At 33.9% G+C, this 13,964-nt stretch overlaps 1 protein-coding gene across 1 annotated transcript; it reads right to left on the bottom strand.

Moving 5' to 3' along the window:
• Positions 1-4,130: 4,130 nt before the first annotated feature.
• Positions 4,131-10,979, bottom strand: LOC125198813 (the record flags this gene model as incomplete). The annotated part of the gene is made up of 16 exons (XM_048097078.1): positions 4,131-4,355; positions 4,942-5,035; positions 5,612-5,686; positions 6,195-6,260; positions 6,833-6,886; positions 7,309-7,424; positions 7,567-7,834; positions 8,555-8,589; positions 8,690-8,787; positions 9,149-9,185; positions 9,373-9,487; positions 9,944-9,959; positions 10,445-10,477; positions 10,559-10,632; positions 10,743-10,826; positions 10,923-10,979. Coding segments are annotated over 15 exons (1,191 nt in total), but the record flags the coding sequence as incomplete, so codon positions are not given.
• Between the last annotated feature and the right edge of the window lie 2,985 nt (positions 10,980-13,964).

The raw sequence follows: 13,964 nt of genomic DNA, 5'->3' as shown, positions 1-13,964 counted from the left end.
GTAGTACGTGTGCAAGACTTGGTGAGAGTCCATGAATCCGGCCATGGCGCTCTTTTGGGATTTGGACTATCGACGTCCCCGCGCTCATGATTTTGGCAACATTTGTCGTTGCAGGGGGCCTCATGGAGATTATGATATTTGCGTGAAGGGAGTTGACACACAAAAACGACATTGCCGTTGTTGGAGAACAAATTATCCGAGTTCCTTGTCCGTCCTGATGCACTATTTTTTAGCACTAAATAAACCGCAAGTATACAGAGTATATATAGTATAGCTAAAGGTCGCACGGATATCGAACACGGGAGTGCAAACACAAAGTATCTATCCTTTACTAAGACTCAATTACTATCCGGAAGAACGGAAGGTTTTTGAAAACTTTGAAAACAAAAAATAATATAAGGCAATTAACAACTAAATGCGAGTAAAACACATAGACAATCGATAGAAATAAGGGAATCCCAGAATGTGCTTCACAGCTTATGGTTATAAAAATTTCCCAAAAACTACAATACCCTAGCACAGCTTATTACTTTGAAAGACGGTCACCTAGCTTATGCTCATGCAATGCAAACGTTGATTACAAGATTAGGGTTGTCAATCCTAACACGTAACTCCGAATAGCTCCTAAGACCCTTGAAAAGTCCTCACATTCAATTAACAAGGGCATTTTAAGGGAAGCTAACTCGTAGTCCTACTAAGTGAATCTAACTCGCTAGAACTCTCTACGGCTATGAAACAAGCTATATTAAATCATACACAATTGTGTCACTCAATCATGTAGCATCGTAACTACTTAGGAAGAAACGAAGTAAAAACAAAACGGATATTAAATAGAAAAAAGAATTGTATAACCAAAGTCGTTACTAACACATCCCTGAATCCTATGAAATAAGTTAAACACATAGAGGGAAGACAATTTGAACATAAAACTAAAGCAAATAAAACCCGTAGGTTGAATCCTTGTCGTTCTTGAAATCCTTCTCCAACTCCTTGCACAAGTGAAGTACTCTAGCTCTTGATCTCTATGAATTATTTTTCTATGAAGCTTGAGGTCTTATTTATAGGGACATTTCTCACAAAACACGTCAAAATATCAAAATAGACAAAATATGCAAATAATGGACGTGTAGAGTGACTTTGACATAAAAACGGACCAAATAACGGCCTTAAATAGTGCAAAATCCGAGCGTATCGCGACAGCTTAATCTAAGCCGGGCCAACTCCTCCACCTCAAGCTTGCGTTTGGGATTTGAAGGCTTGCTAGATTACGTAGCATCGTACAATTCATTCATTTTTTATCTACTGTTTAATTTATTAATTTATTGAGTTTTGTACTATAATTTTTGGATTTTGGTGTTTTTCTCTTTAAGTTTGAACTAATTTTGGCAGCTTAGAACTATGTTGATTGTTGTTTGCTTTTCTCTTATGCCTTCGATCTAATTTTGGCAGACAAATTGTTTTAGGTTACAAAATTGGTTGCTAGATATTCAAGTTTGATCCAATTTTGCGACTTTAGAACTATGTTGATTAATGTGTAGTCTCTTATGCCTTTTGAACTAAATTTGGGAGACAATCATTGAGGTTACAGAATTGGTTGCTAGATATTGAGATTTACATGCTATGAGTTCAATGGATGTAGTTAGTTTATCTCAAGAAAGAGGATGTACTTTTTTTCCCGATTTTCTTCTTCAAAGCCCTTTTGTTTATATATTTGCTCGGCGTAGTTATGAGCTCTTTAGATGGCAATTTGCATTTCACTTTTTGCTCGGTCTTCTTCTTCCTTTGTGCTCATTATTTGTCCTAGTTGTTTCTATAAAACCTTTTTGACAATCTCCTCGTTGTTTCTCTAATATTTTCAGCTTTTATGATGACATTATGCTCATTATCTTATGAATACATATTATTCGTCAACCTTTCAATTTTGATTTCCAGACATCATGTGATTGTTTTGTTCCCTTCAATGTTCCGGTGTCGTGATTCATAGCCTTTGTGCCATTATTTATGGTCTCATTCTTTCGCTTTCGAGTCACTAATATGCTCTATGTTCTACTTTTTCCACAAATCACATCAGCTTCGATGCCTTCCAGTTTGTGTGTGATGATGATATTGATTATGATTCAAACCTAGAAGATTTGGTTCCGGTTATAAAAAACGCCACAATTATAAGAGCGATGATGAATGCAATGCTCATACCCAATGAGTTTGAAACCATTGGGATTGTTTGCCCAACGTTGAAACCGTTTTCATATCATAACTGTTTCATCAATGAAACATTTTTCGTGTAATATGGAAGCAATTGGAAAAACCATCCTAATGGTTTCAAACTCATCGAGATGCAGCATGGAATTACATTTAACACAAAAGTGGGGGTAAAAGGGTATAAAAGACTCAAAATAGTGAAAAGGGGTCAAAAATGATATTATACCCATACGTAGAGGCTTACAATGCATTTTTTAAACATGTGCACCTCTAGCGTTCGACTTGTCATACGTAGGGGTCAATTTTGAAGTTCACTCTTATTCTTAAATGTCTACATTATAGTGTCTAAATTAGGTATATTTAAGCTTAAATAGTAATTTCATAAATACCCCAAAACTCCTCTTTATATATGTATAGATAGATTGATGAGTGTGGATATGATTGTCTAGAAAATTGAAATAGGAGACGCCTGGTTCACCCTTCATATTCATCACTAGCGGATCCCCAAATATATGTTAAAATAATGTATTGAAGTAATGCACATGACCTATATTATAATTGGTCCAGTGGTTGGATCCTTCAATTGTATAGAAGGAAACGTGGGTTCGATTCCCTTCTGTCATGATTTTGCATGCACCCATTTTACCCACCCATTCTTTTATAGATCTCTTAGGATTTGATTTTATTTTTTATTTTTACTCATTGTACATTTTCTTAAAAAAACTAATTTCAGTATGCTTAATCCCTTCAACAAAAACTTATGTCTCAACATTAAAATATACACTAAAAACATAACAATGATTCAATCCGATTTCCAGCTCCACTTTTTCGACATGAAACCGAGATTTTTCTCACTTAGACTTGTAAGGATGGATAAAAAACAAAAAGATGTGACAGTTAAATCATCAGCGACTTTAAAAGTTCTTGGTCCTATAAGATATGTAACACTGACATTTTAGGGTATAATAAATACTAGATCGCTACTAGAAGGGACTTAAATGCAACAAGAGCTTAGGCTAGGGTTTCATTTAAAGGGTTTTGACCAAGGTATTTAATGAACTATTAAAGCAATAAGTCAACGCTTAATCAAGAAAATCAATGAAGGATGGAATACCACAATTAATGCTCAAAATGACAAAGGTTTGATGAATTCCAAAACGCATCATGTCTCGATATTCTAATCAATAATGAAATAGTTCAATTCAAACAAACGGAAAGAGTTCATGTTTTCGGAAGCAACCAAGAGAAAAGTGAAGTCATGTATGAAGACACAACCCCACTCAATGTTTCACGAAGATCATATTATCATTCAATTTATTTGCTCAACACCGCCACTCGCATTCGCTCAACTCGCACATAGGGAAAACACATGCGTGGCTGAGTATTTTAAACATACTCGTAACTCATGTCAAAACATTTTAATAGATATGTCATCCTTACCATAGTGAACTCGAGTTTGCATTTATAAAAGTATATCATCGAGTATCACAAAATAATTTCATAGAGCGCCGATCAAACAATTCCTCCAGCTTTCTCAACAATCAACAATTCCATAGTGCGACGAAAGTGTGGCCACACTATTCGCCCACGAGACCGCCGACTAGCAAGGAAGGCTTCCGATCCTAATCGGTACACTAGACTTGATATGGTTTGCGGCCTACTGACTCGACATCGTTTTATAGCCCTATAGCCTAATGGAGCGGACTCACAAACTAGGCATCAGGCACACAACATAATCAAAACAATCACAGGCATGGCATAACATTTTAATCCACCCTTATAACACCATAATCAATATTTTGGTAATAAAAGAGTTTAGTGAATAAAGCCCACCTCGACTCCTTAGATCAAATCCAATTAAAACAGGTGGCCATAATAGCAGTACAAAGGTGATATGTAACGGCATGATACAGGCGGAGACGTCGATATAAATAGCTAATAACTATACCCCTATTGTCTCTGGCTATGGCGGTTCAATGAGAGGCATCCCTTGTTTGCGATAATAACAATCCACACCTCCATCTCCTATTACCAGAAAGCCGACCCTCGTTTATAATTTTACATTCAAGATCATCCTCAATTACAAGTTGTCCCTCGAATCTGTATTTGACAATTCACATTAAGTGGGAACCACCAATACCTTGTCTTCGGATGCCCTGCGAATTCTGTTTGTCAGGAAAATTCAAGTACAGGAACTCAAAACAAGCTGAAAATAATCCAAAAGTTAAATTCATGCCTCCTGAATCTAGGTCGAATGGTATGCCCAGTTGCAAGGCTCACATGTAGTGTTTGTTTAACCAACAATCTAAGAGCAGATTGATCAAATTAGACTACTCTTCACCATGAATATTTCATAGTTCAAGAAGCAGGAATCAATCATTTGCTCTACATTGACATGTTAAAAGAATGTGGCTTAATTTCTGAATGTAAGTTGAGTCGTATTCCTTTTTCAGCAAATAAATTTGTTCTCTCCCCTACTTTCCTCTCTTTCTGTCAAACTTTAATCTCTCTCCACTTTAGCCTTTAAACTAATTCAGACCATTCAATCAAGAGTCTCAGTTTTCAAGTTCAACCGAGAATAAAGTTAATTTTGGTGTAGCTTCAAAGTCCTCTCATATTTTTCCCAATTTCATTCAGACCATCAACCGAGAGTCTCAGTTTGTATATTCAATAGCAGTGTGTTCTAATTATTTTACTTCTATCACATTGATGCATGCCATGATGCATACTGGGAATACATACCTTCAATTCACCAAGCTATGATATTTTTGACCTAGTTTCCCACAGTCTGACCATCACTCTTAGCAGAAACTGAAGTTGTACCTTGCTCAATGCACTATATGCAGAGAAAAAGAAAATCGCAATAAGAATATTTGATTTAGCCAATGTGACATAGTACATGTTAATATTTGCACATTCAGCTAACAAGTACTAGTAAACATGTTTTTCCCAATGAAAACATGTTTTCCCAATGAACATAGATAGATTTAAATTCATTCCTTCCTTCCTTCCACCCAACTGGGACCTGGTAATTTAGAAAGATACAAAGAATATAGAAACCATACTACATTAAATAATTGACGTATTATATATTCATAGCATTTACAATAGTCTTAACTTCTAACTTTTGTGACTATAAGTATAAATTTTCTACAAGATGAGCTTTAAAATACGGTAAAGAGGAAGGTACTTTAACATCATATTTGCCATAAGTTGTCTATCAATGTCATATCTCTATAAAGTCAGACAAGGTTCTGAAACAAGTTATTAATGATGTGTTCCTATTTAAGTCTCATGTCTTCAGAGTCACACTTCCATCCTCTTGTGCCATAGAAAGGCAGAGAGAGAACAAGGAAATCAAAGGACAAAAACAGCCAGGACAACACCAAAATCTCAGAAGAATATCTATTACCTGAAGTAGGTAACTATGCAGCCAATCTAAAGTCTGAGGGAAAGCTGTAGCCGATATATTGACAACTGAGTAACCCTGCTCACAAGTTTTCAAGAAGTCTATGAGCTACCATATGCAGAATATGTTTGCAGCATGGTGCGATTCATCAAATATAATTATCCGACTGGAAATAATTTGAAGTGTGCATTTAAAACCATCTAACTTCACTCTACCTGAAAAGGATTATAAAATTGTTCCTTTGCAGGATAACCAATTTTTATCCAATTTATTAAAGCTGTAGCCGAAAAGGATTATTAAAAGTTTTAACCTAATTTATTACAAATAAAGAATAAACAATAGAGGATAGACAAAAGCTGTGATTGCATTTACTTTTTTCAGCAGAGATACACACACACACACATTCAAAGTCTTCCTATCTAGGCAGAACAAAAGGATGATCAATAGATGGGGCAGAAGAACATATCGACACTTGAAATTTCACCACATGATTTATTATAAATTACAAAATCGACCATAAACAGTAGTGTCTTTCCTTATGAATTTAGCATTTGAGTCCTCTGGCAAAGGTTTCAAATGGTAGTACCTGGGACTTAAATGAACAGAGGTAGTCCTGGATAGTTTTCAAGTTAGCAATTAACTTATCCTTGTCCTGGAAAAACAAGTAGATTGTGATTGTCAGCAATTTATTTTAAGAAATCACTCCAGAAGCATAAATACAAAAGAATCATATAGTTAATATGAAACTTTTGAGCCCCATACACCAGATTGAATTCTTCAATAAGGAATATATAAATTAGGCTCACTAATTTAAGTTAACCTCAATTGATTCAGAGATACATCCGAAGTCCGAGGAGGACTTGAGAACAATAATTGCATGGTGCAGTCACCAATAAGGATAATGCACAATACTCTATAAACCAATATGCATGATAAAGTAATACAGCACTTCACATACCAAAATTAACACTTGAGGGAATTTACTCAGTAATAGGATAGATTCATAAAACATAGGATTGAGTATTTGAAGAATAAGATGGTCAAACATGCTCAAAAACTCAAATGTGGATTAGCTTAAGATTATTTTTAGCAATTCATCCTATTACTCAAAGTAGACATCCCATCACTGGTTTATATATATAACAAAAGTGAAGCAGCACAGTATTCTTAATCACATTGAACAGTTCTTAAATGAAGTTTGTGAAAGGACAGTTAATGTATAACCTGTACAGGGAATTTTTCCATGGCACGAGTAGATAACCACTCCTCCAGCAAAGCCTGCAAAATCCAACCAGATTAGGCAAACTTCCAAAAACAGAAACATTGTTTTGAATATTATAGCATGGCCGATCTCTAAAGAAATTACAAAATTATTCGCTAAAAAACATTTACTCATTTTTCGATCACCAGATCCAATGATAGATCCAACTTACAATCCCTAACCAGCTCTCCCTTCCATTAACCAATTTCAATTCCACATTTTAAGATTCCATTTCCTATATGATGTTGGCTGTTTGCCCAACCTTATATTCCCAGGCAAGCCTAATGGGGATTTTCCCATCATTAAATTTTTTCGTACTCTTGCCCAGGTTTTCTCAAGTCTTAGTTCATAATATAGGAGTAATCTTTAGAGCTATCTGAGACAAGCTCTCATTGTAGTAACAAGGAAAACCATCAAAACAATAAGTAACTTTAGACACCTTATGGTCAAATTCAGCCATCTTCAGGATTATAGGAATTATAATGGGTTCAGGTCCAGACTTTTCTTTATTGACTGCAGGTGGCCGGATGGGTTCAGCATCTTTCACCAATATGCCTGTGAAGATAGTTAGAAAGTTGGAAGTTTAGCTCAGAAAAATTAGTGCAAGCAGGTGAGATATCTTCTAGCAGAAAATACAGTATGAGTAACCAAATCAAAAAATGTGAAAGTCAAGATCACAAAAAACAACAATTTTCACCTTGACATTCAGGGCCACTACTGCTTATGTTCACATTTTCCAGAGCCCCTGAAACCATATCCACACCTGATGCTACTTCATCTGACCTGGCAATCTGATTGCCAGAGTTGTCATTATCTTGACTAACAGATGCAGCAGTGGAATGATTGTCAGCTGAGCTTCCATTTTTTATTTTTCCTTCAGTCTTTTCTCCCTCTTTTCCTTGGTTCGTGGTTGATGACTTATTTTCATCATTCATTAAGTAAATACTAGGGTCCAAATGTATGCCCTGTAATTTTATAAAAAAGAAATACATATCCATGAGGACATATGTTAACAGGGTCCACCTCTATAAGAATACAAATCCTCTAATAATAATAATTATGTAAAGAAGCAATTTAAACAAGTCCTAAAATAAGTTACATGAGTATATCTGGGCCATAATTAACTATTCATTATATGCAGGTTTAACAAACTAGAATATGTTCTTGCATACAGATGTGTGTACTTGTGGAAAATTACCAAGTGATTTGCATGCAACTGTAAATGATAATACTGGGTACCAAAAATTATGCTTCATGGTCAGGTCTGATAATCACATCCGACTATGATTCAGAGTATAATAATAACCAGTAACGGTGATTATGATCCAATCTTTTAGTATTTGAATTATAAAAGAAGCTCAATATGATACTGATACATCTTGTGTCCTCTTAATAATCCATTCGCTAAAGAAAAATAGGATTTGAACATCTGTCATAGCAAAGAAAAGTCAAGGTTCCTCTACTCCTGGTTTTCCAATATCCTTACCATGTAAACCATCAGATTCCACAATATATAATTCTTAATTTAATGAACTCTGAACTTTTAGGTACAACCTTTCAACAGCCTCACATTAATATTAAGATATATTTGCCAGTGATCTAAGATTCAGTACAGAAAAGAATCAAAAGGAAAAGTAAAAAAAGCATGCAAACAAGAGATTGCAAGCAAGCGAGATGGAAATTACCTCAATAATAATTGGTTTCCATCCTTCATTGCTTTCTTCAAATCACCAGCCAAACCTATGCGAAGCACAAATTATACATGATTTATAGGATAATTTCCAATGCAACAGTGAAAAATACCAAAGCTATTGCAATACCTTTGCGGACAATTCGACACTCTCTGCAAAATTCAGTTATTAACTCATCAGACGAGCTGAAATCTCGTGCCCAAACTGGGGAAGATGTTAATGGCGCACTGAGATGAAAGAGTAGGCAACATTAAGCAGAATCACCATCAAGCACTTTAGCATCGCATATCATTTATCAATTTTAATCAAAATAACAATCAATGCATTGGAAAAGTATAAGTCTGATAATCTGCAACTGGATAAGCACAAACTTCTTACAAGCAATCTATAAAATTCTCTAGTAGCCCATATATTGACTATTTGACTATTTCCAGCCTTATAGCATGATTTTTAGCATCAGTAAACACTTCCCAAGGCTGAACAAGTTGGACACCAATTGACTAAGTCTGTCAGATAGAAATCTGGGTTTTTAAGATAATTTCCAGAAACTGTTAACAGAGCAAAATTATAAGCCAAGGAGGTACATACTCTGTTGCTGTACGCAGTAACTCGTACACCATACTGCCTGTACATTAAGAGGATATAAAAGCACTGGAGTTAGTTTGAGAATTCCCAAGGGAGAAACAAAAATAAAAAAATATAGTAATAAATTATAAATCAAAACTGGGAAAAAAAGCCAGAGCAAGAATTTGAGTGTGGCGACTCCAACAAATGGACTTTAAGCATTACTTTTGTAATAAGGAGAATCTCACCTGCAACACATTTGGCAAATTTAGCCTTTGTGCAAGTTGAGTAGCAATAGTCGATTTTCCAACACATGCAGTTCCACATACAAGAATGACCAGTGGCACTCTTTGATGATGAAATCTTATAGACAGAGAAAACATATAAAGTAATGGTAAACATTAGAAGAAAACAAAGTATCAGTTCATATATCATCTTAATACTCAGATGTTCAACAAGCAAGTAGCTATGGGTTTGTTAAATCTGATATTCCTCTCATCATTCTAGGGAATAACAATGTAGGTGCATTATGTACTTTTGGGGAGTACACATATTCCTTATTCACCCAAAGAGACATATTCCAAACCTCTAGTCATCTTCACATATGCCCAAGTCACAAAACAAAGTGAATGTGTCCACAAGTGATACAATTTATTATCTTCCAAATGGTGTCTTAATGTTAGGAAATATTCAACCCAAGTAATTTTTTTTAATATAAAAATACTTGACCTCAATTATCAATATCAACATAAAACAAAGATGAAGAAGTAACTGACCTCGTCATCATTTTGTATCGGTTTATATACTCTTGGCCATAACCTCGCCGCTCCATGAGCTACGAGAATGAGGGAAAAATTATGGAACTATGTAATCATGTGTGCAAGCCTCCATATACAATGCAAAGATTTTAAGAACATAACAAAAACAGGAATAACAGTCCAGGAAATTCACTAGTTGAAAGAGATATATTCCTTGATAGTTCATTAAAGAAATGGAGTTAAGTTCGCCCGTACTATGTTGGGTCATTAAGGACATTGGAAACCACACAAACAGAATGTAAACAGAAGAAAACCATAAAAATTACACCAAAGAAAACAACAAGTGATCCAGGTTGCAGTCTGAAGGCAGCAATCAACACAGCAAAGTCATTCAAGCTCAATAAAGTAAATAAGAGGTAAACTAGTATGACTTAAAGACTTATCATAGTATCATACCAATTACAACAAGAAGGACTAATGGAAACTAAAGATGTATTGCCATTTATCAAAAAGCTCTAATTTAACATAAATGCTGAAAACTAAAGATGGCGAATGTACACACCTTAAATAAGTTAGCTTCGAGGTCAGACTGGAGCTGCAATGCAATTACCTTAGTCAGTTAACAGTAGAAGAGAACGAATTAACATCCAAACATGTGTGTGGTGGCAGAACATACACGTCTAGAAGGCTATTATCTATAAGCAGCTTTTTCAGCTCAAGAGCAATCTTAATAGCCACGTGATTAGGAATCTGCAATGAAGATCAAATAGAACACCATAACTACAAATTCGTTTAATTTAACAAAATAATCAGGAACCCCCAAGGTGTAAAAACAAAAAATGCAGGGGGTTTTGTTTTACCTTAGTGACAGTCAACATTCTGCTAAGCAAAAACCGGGAGAGCACGTAATAGTGGTCGGCATTGTCTCCCAACCATACCTTCACCTGAATTGAACAAGCAAGTGTTGAAATTTTGACAACAGAAAAAAAATTAAATAAATAAATAAAAGTAGAAGATGATTTATGATCGGATGAGTAAACCTTAACAAAATCATATTTAGAAGAAGCGTTGCGAGTGGAGAAGGGAGAGCGGCAGATTGGGCGTTTTGAAATCGACGATCAAAACCATCTTCTTCTTCGTCATCATCGTCTTCCTCTTCTTCCTTAGGGTTTTGGATTGCGACTCCTTTATCTTTCTTCATTTCGCTATTGGGATTGATTGTAGCGTTGTGTTTCTGGATTTCGTCACAGTTTGTATTCGACTTACGTGTGCGTCTGCTGCTCTTCTTCTTCAACACTTGTGTATTTTCAACTCTGCCCCAGACTTTAAATAAATTAATTTTAAAATGTAATATTTCTAATTGTATAAATAGGACCTGAAACCAATGTATAAACTTTTATTCTTTTAGATATTTTTTAATATTCAATTAAATTAATTTATACTAGTATTAACACTTGTGCTATACAGAGGACATAAAATTTCAAATAATGAATATAATATATAATAAATTTATAGAAAATATAAATTCAACTCAATATGAAGATTTAAAAAACAGAAATGTATTTATCTTGTCTAACTCTAAATCAAGAATTTACTACTTCCTAATGAATGAAATACCAATATAATTTTAATTTATAATCTAAGTGAAATAAAAATAATAAAAATTAATAAAAAAAGATATGTAAAAAAGTTTTAACTATATTAAAAAAATATGACTTAATTAGAATAAAGATATACAAATATTATTTCTATGTAACAGCATTATTTATTTTATTGTGTAAAAGTTGACTTTTCATTTCTACTATTTTCTTAATATTCTCAACCCAAAACTTAAAAAGTTTAGAAAACCGATATGAATATTATTATGATTTTTCCTTTTTAAAAAAATATATTAATATAAACTAAATAATTTTTAAATTTTTTATTCAGAAAATATAAAATTATCATGTTTTCTTATAGAAAATATTCAAACCAAAAAAAAAAAAACATAGGGGAAAAAAATGATAAAACAAAAAAATTTTTGTCTGAAAAAAGAAAACTTAAATTTAATTATTATTATCTTTTATTTTAAAAAAAAAAATTTTATCATGAAGCTAATGAATTCAAATTTTATAAAATTTTTTAAAAAAAAAAAATTTATACAAATTTTTTAATTAGTTAAAAAATAAAAATTAATATTACATCCGGGTTTAATTGGGTTTTAAAATGGGCTTGCCCCCAATTTTTTAAAAGTACAAATGCAGCCCCCCTCCTCTCCTCCGTTTTCCTTCCCCGCCGTCCCCCGCCACCATCCCCCGGTACACCCCCCTGGGGCCCCCGTGTGGGATAGGCGCGACTGACATTTTCCCCTTTCCCTCTTTCTTCTTCCCCCCCATCTTCCATGTTTCATTTCGTTTCAATGTTAGTTTATAATTGTTCCAAATTTTGAAAGCTATCATTTGATTGAATCAATTTTCTATAAATAGTTGTCTTTTTTCAAAATGCCAAAAAGGAGAAAAAAAATACCTATTTTCCTCCAAAAAGATAAAATTTCTTTTCATCAATTTCATTTTAAAGAAAGATCCCTTTTTTTACTTGGTCAAATAAATTAATAGTAGACTTTTTATAGTAACTTTTTATCAAACTTATCATGAACTAAAATTGATCTATAATATTAAAAATATTTACAATTGTCCAAAATTTAAGTGTTCGTTGAAAATATCTTATTTGATCGGAAAAAATGTAAAATTTGTATGAAAAATATCAAATTTTGTCCAAAGTTAAATTTGAAGGATCATCATCCCTAAACATAAACGAAACATGATTAAAACATACATTTTTAGTTTTTTTTTTATTTTATAACCCCAAAATAATGAATTATCACCTTACTAAATTTCCCTAAACAGTACTTATATATTTTTCTTTTAAACAACCCCCCCTTCCCAAAAGTTTTTCTTTTTTTATTTTATCCGTTCAAAATTTGTCCCTTTTACTTTTTACTTTTGATACTTTATTCTCCCTCCGTCCCAGTTAAAGCATTTTTGGGCCCATAAAATCCCCCCGGTTAAGAGTCACATTTAGTTTATCCATATTTGGTCATTAATTTTATCCCATTATTCATCAAAATTACTAAAATGTCTTATCATATTTAAATAAACCAAAAAAAAAATTAAAAAAAAAAGGCCCCACTTAAAACCCAACCCTCATTATTTTTTCCCCTTTCCATCTAAATTTTTATTCCAACTCACAAAAAACCATTTATTACACTTAATCTTTTTTAAAAACCCCGGCCCATAACAATAAGTGATAAAGGACGAATAAAATAAAGTTTATAAAAAACGGATCCTGTCCATTTTTTCAATCCACTCTCTTTTGACAAGAATGGGGGGCCCTCCCATAGTGCCCTTTTTTTTTATTATTTCCACATCATAAATTTTTTTGGGGGGTATTTTCCCCAAAGGGGGCCCCTCCCATAGGGCCCCCCATTTCAATTCTTTTCCCACATCATCTTTTATTGTTTTAATTTTTGAGACTTGTATCTTTATTATGTTGTCAAATTAAATAATTTTAAATGCAAAAATATATTAATACACAAATGCGTTGATTGCGATAAACCGAGATTTAAAAAAAAACCCATTGAAAAAAAAAAAAAACCCAAAAGGAAAAACTTAAATTAAAGCCTAAGAGTCGGGGGTCGGCGTCGGCTTAAATGCGAAAACAGACCCGTTTCTTCATGATTGATAGTTTTCCCCGATGTCCCAAATTCACCGATCATCGGTTTTTCTCGACCTTTTAGAAGACAAATCATGTTTTCATCGGTTTAATTGATCTTTAGGGTTAATTGAGTTTTTGCTTGTTTTTTATTTCCAGCCAATTTTTCCATTCTTGGAGTTTTATGGTTTGTTGAGTGTTTTAGGCGAAATAGGTGGAAAAAAATGAAAATCCGGTTTTTAAAAGGGAGGAAGGGGAGGGCCTCTAAAAGCCCCCCCCGGGTGAATTTCTAGCTCAAAAAAATCCACCCCACGGTAGAACCTTCGCGGTTTAAGCGACGTGGGGGCCAAAACAACCACCCCCCCGGTGAATTTTCCTTTTTGGAGAAATTT

This window comes from Salvia hispanica, unplaced genomic scaffold (assembly GCF_023119035.1).
Source record: "Salvia hispanica cultivar TCC Black 2014 unplaced genomic scaffold, UniMelb_Shisp_WGS_1.0 HiC_scaffold_284, whole genome shotgun sequence".
NCBI classification, from domain to species: domain Eukaryota; kingdom Viridiplantae; phylum Streptophyta; class Magnoliopsida; order Lamiales; family Lamiaceae; genus Salvia; species Salvia hispanica.
This window is presented reverse-complemented; position numbering and strand designations above follow the sequence as displayed.